The sequence below is a fragment of the Dipodomys ordii genome, unplaced genomic scaffold (genome assembly GCF_000151885.1).
Source record: "Dipodomys ordii isolate 6190 unplaced genomic scaffold, Dord_2.0 Scaffold10, whole genome shotgun sequence".
Lineage (NCBI taxonomy): Eukaryota > Metazoa > Chordata > Mammalia > Rodentia > Heteromyidae > Dipodomys > Dipodomys ordii.
Window position 1 is genome coordinate 23,742,283 of NW_012267226.1, and position 2,518 is coordinate 23,744,800.

The 2,518-nt window shown below is 42.3% G+C and overlaps 1 protein-coding gene across 1 annotated transcript in view; it reads left to right on the forward strand.

The window, feature by feature from the left end:
- Mmp20 (matrix metallopeptidase 20) overlaps positions 1-2,518 on the forward strand; it is a 34,733-nt gene that overhangs the window by 13,017 nt on the left and 19,198 nt on the right. The window contains exon 6 of the mRNA XM_013009620.1: positions 716-857. Coding sequence (XP_012865074.1) covers positions 716-857 — 142 coding nt within the window. The remainder of the gene's footprint in view (positions 1-715; positions 858-2,518) is intronic.

Consider the following 2,518-nt stretch of genomic DNA (forward strand, 5'->3'; position numbering starts at 1 on the left):
GAGGGAGGGGGCGTACAAATGTTTTTAACTTAATGGAAAAATAATTACAAAGAAATGATTAAGGGAATGTTTAAATTATATTTCTAATGTGAAACATTTGTACCTCTTGAAGAAGCTATACCTCACAATAAAATGATAGCACCTACATTTTAAAACTATTTACTCTGTGCCAAACACTTCTAAGCGCTTATAGGCATTAATTTCATTAACTCCCTCCAGTCTTTGGAAGCATACCTTCTTAGTGTCCTGTTATTACTCCTGTTTCACAACATGGGTGGCTGAGGCTTTAAAAGTTATTAGTTACAGAGCTGTGTTTGGTACTCAAGTGGGAGAGCCCTTGCCTAGCTTGTGCAAGGTCTTGTGTTCAGAAGTTACTGACTCCATGTCACATAGCTCTGCAACTAGGAAAGCCGAGATTCAAACCTAGGATACTTGCCACTGCAGCCAGTACCTTAGGACATCACCAAACACAATGTGAGAGCTCCTATGCTCTCTAGAGTACAAGCATCCAAACTTTAATTTCTATCACCATTTGGGGTTTGTTTGGTTTGGATTGGTTGGCTGATAGTCTTGTGATTGTTGCTCCTCTTTATTAGTGTATATTAACTACACATTGGGATTCCACTGTAGTATTTCTATGCATACATATAATATACTTTGATCTAATTCACCCCTCGAGCTGGTACCATTTTGACCAAGACACTTTGACTCCTAGGACCTCGGAAACCATTCCTGGGCAAGCCCACTGCGCCCCACATCCCTCCTCACAAGCCATCCATTCCTGATCTCTGTGACTCCAGTTCATCCTTTGATGCTGTGACAATGTTGGGAAAGGAGCTTCTGTTCTTCAAGGACAGGTAAGCCCAAGACACATCATGCCTCAGATGGCCTCCAACTGGCATCATGCCTTAAGACATTAGGCAAATGCTGCTCCTGGTGGTGGTAAGATACAGACACCTCTCTGTGTGAAGCACCTACTGTGGTCCTGGCGCACTGCTAAATGCTGCTCACACATGTACAGCATTTCTTCCAGTCCTTTTCACCATAGAAATTCTTCATTTTACAGTTAAGAAAGAAGGGCAAAGAGAAACAAATTTCCCCAGGCAACAGTTAAGTGGCTGAGCTAGGGTAACAGACCAAATTTACCTGATGTATATTTCCATTACCACTGTGTGCTTAAGGGGAAGCACCCAATAAAAATTGATGAATGGGGCTGGGAAGGTGGCTCAGTGGTAGAGCGCTTGCCTTGCATGCCAGAGGCCCTGGGTTCGATTCCTCAGCACCACATAAGCAGAAAGAAAAAAGCCGAAAGTGGCGCTATGGCTCAAGTGGTAGAGCGCTAGCCTTGAGCTGAAGAGCTGAGGGACAGTGCCCAGGCCCAGAGTTCAAGCCCATGACCCGAACCAAAAAAAAAAAAAAATTGATGAATGAAGGTTGGTTAAGTAGACAGATGGGCAGATAGGAAGGAGGGAGGAAGAAAGGGAGGGAGGAAGAGAAGGAAGCAAGGAAGGAAGGAAGAACTGAGTAGATGGATGATAATGAATAAGTAGATAAAGGGTGGGTAGGTGTCTAGATAATAGGTGGATGGATGGATAGCTAATAGGTGGGTGGATAGATGATAGATAATTGATGTGTAAATGGATAATGGATGGATGATGGATGGATAATAGGGAGGTGGATGGATAATAAGTGGGTAGATGAATAATGGATGGATGGATAGGTGGACGATGAGATGAACAGATGGCTGTGTGATTCTAATGTAAGCACTTTTCCTAAGCTCCCGGCTTTCTGGCTGTCAGATATAAGATAGCACAGAGGAACAGTTGTCTTTTGTTCCCTCACTGGCCTCTTAGGGAGTCAACCATGGCACTGGCTACTCCAACAAGGAAAAGAGAACACTCACTCATAGTACTCCCATCACTGGAGTCAGAATTCCACCAACTAGCAGAAACTGAGTAGCTCAGGAATGTATTGAGAGACATTATGTTTTTTTCCTCATTGCAAAAGCATTCACTGAGCCCATATTAGGTACTAAACATTATGATAGCATCTAAAAATATAAAACTATGTGAATATCGTCTCTTCCTTTGCATGAGAAAGATCATTCTAAAAGAATTGCAAAAAAAAAAAAGTGTGACTCAAGCTCAGGAGGAAGAGCTGTGGGAAGAGAAGGGGACTAAGCACCTGTGGGGGACAAGAGAGCGTTCATGAGGAGATAGTATCTGAGAAATTCATCGTTCCTTTTGGGAAGAGATCTTTAAGCCAGTTTTACAGGAATACTTTTTATTCATTCAGTAGACAGAAAAGTAGGGTATAATGGCATATGCTTGTAATCCCAGAAGTGGGAGACCAGATGATTATGAATGAACTTAAGGCCAGTTTGGGTTACATAGTAAGACCCTACCTCAGCAAACAAAGAAAAGGGTATGTAGAGAAGAGAAAAGAAGGGAGGGAAATGGAGAGAAGGGAAGAGAAGAAGAAAAATACTTTAAAAAGGAAAATAAAGCAAGAAAGGTTG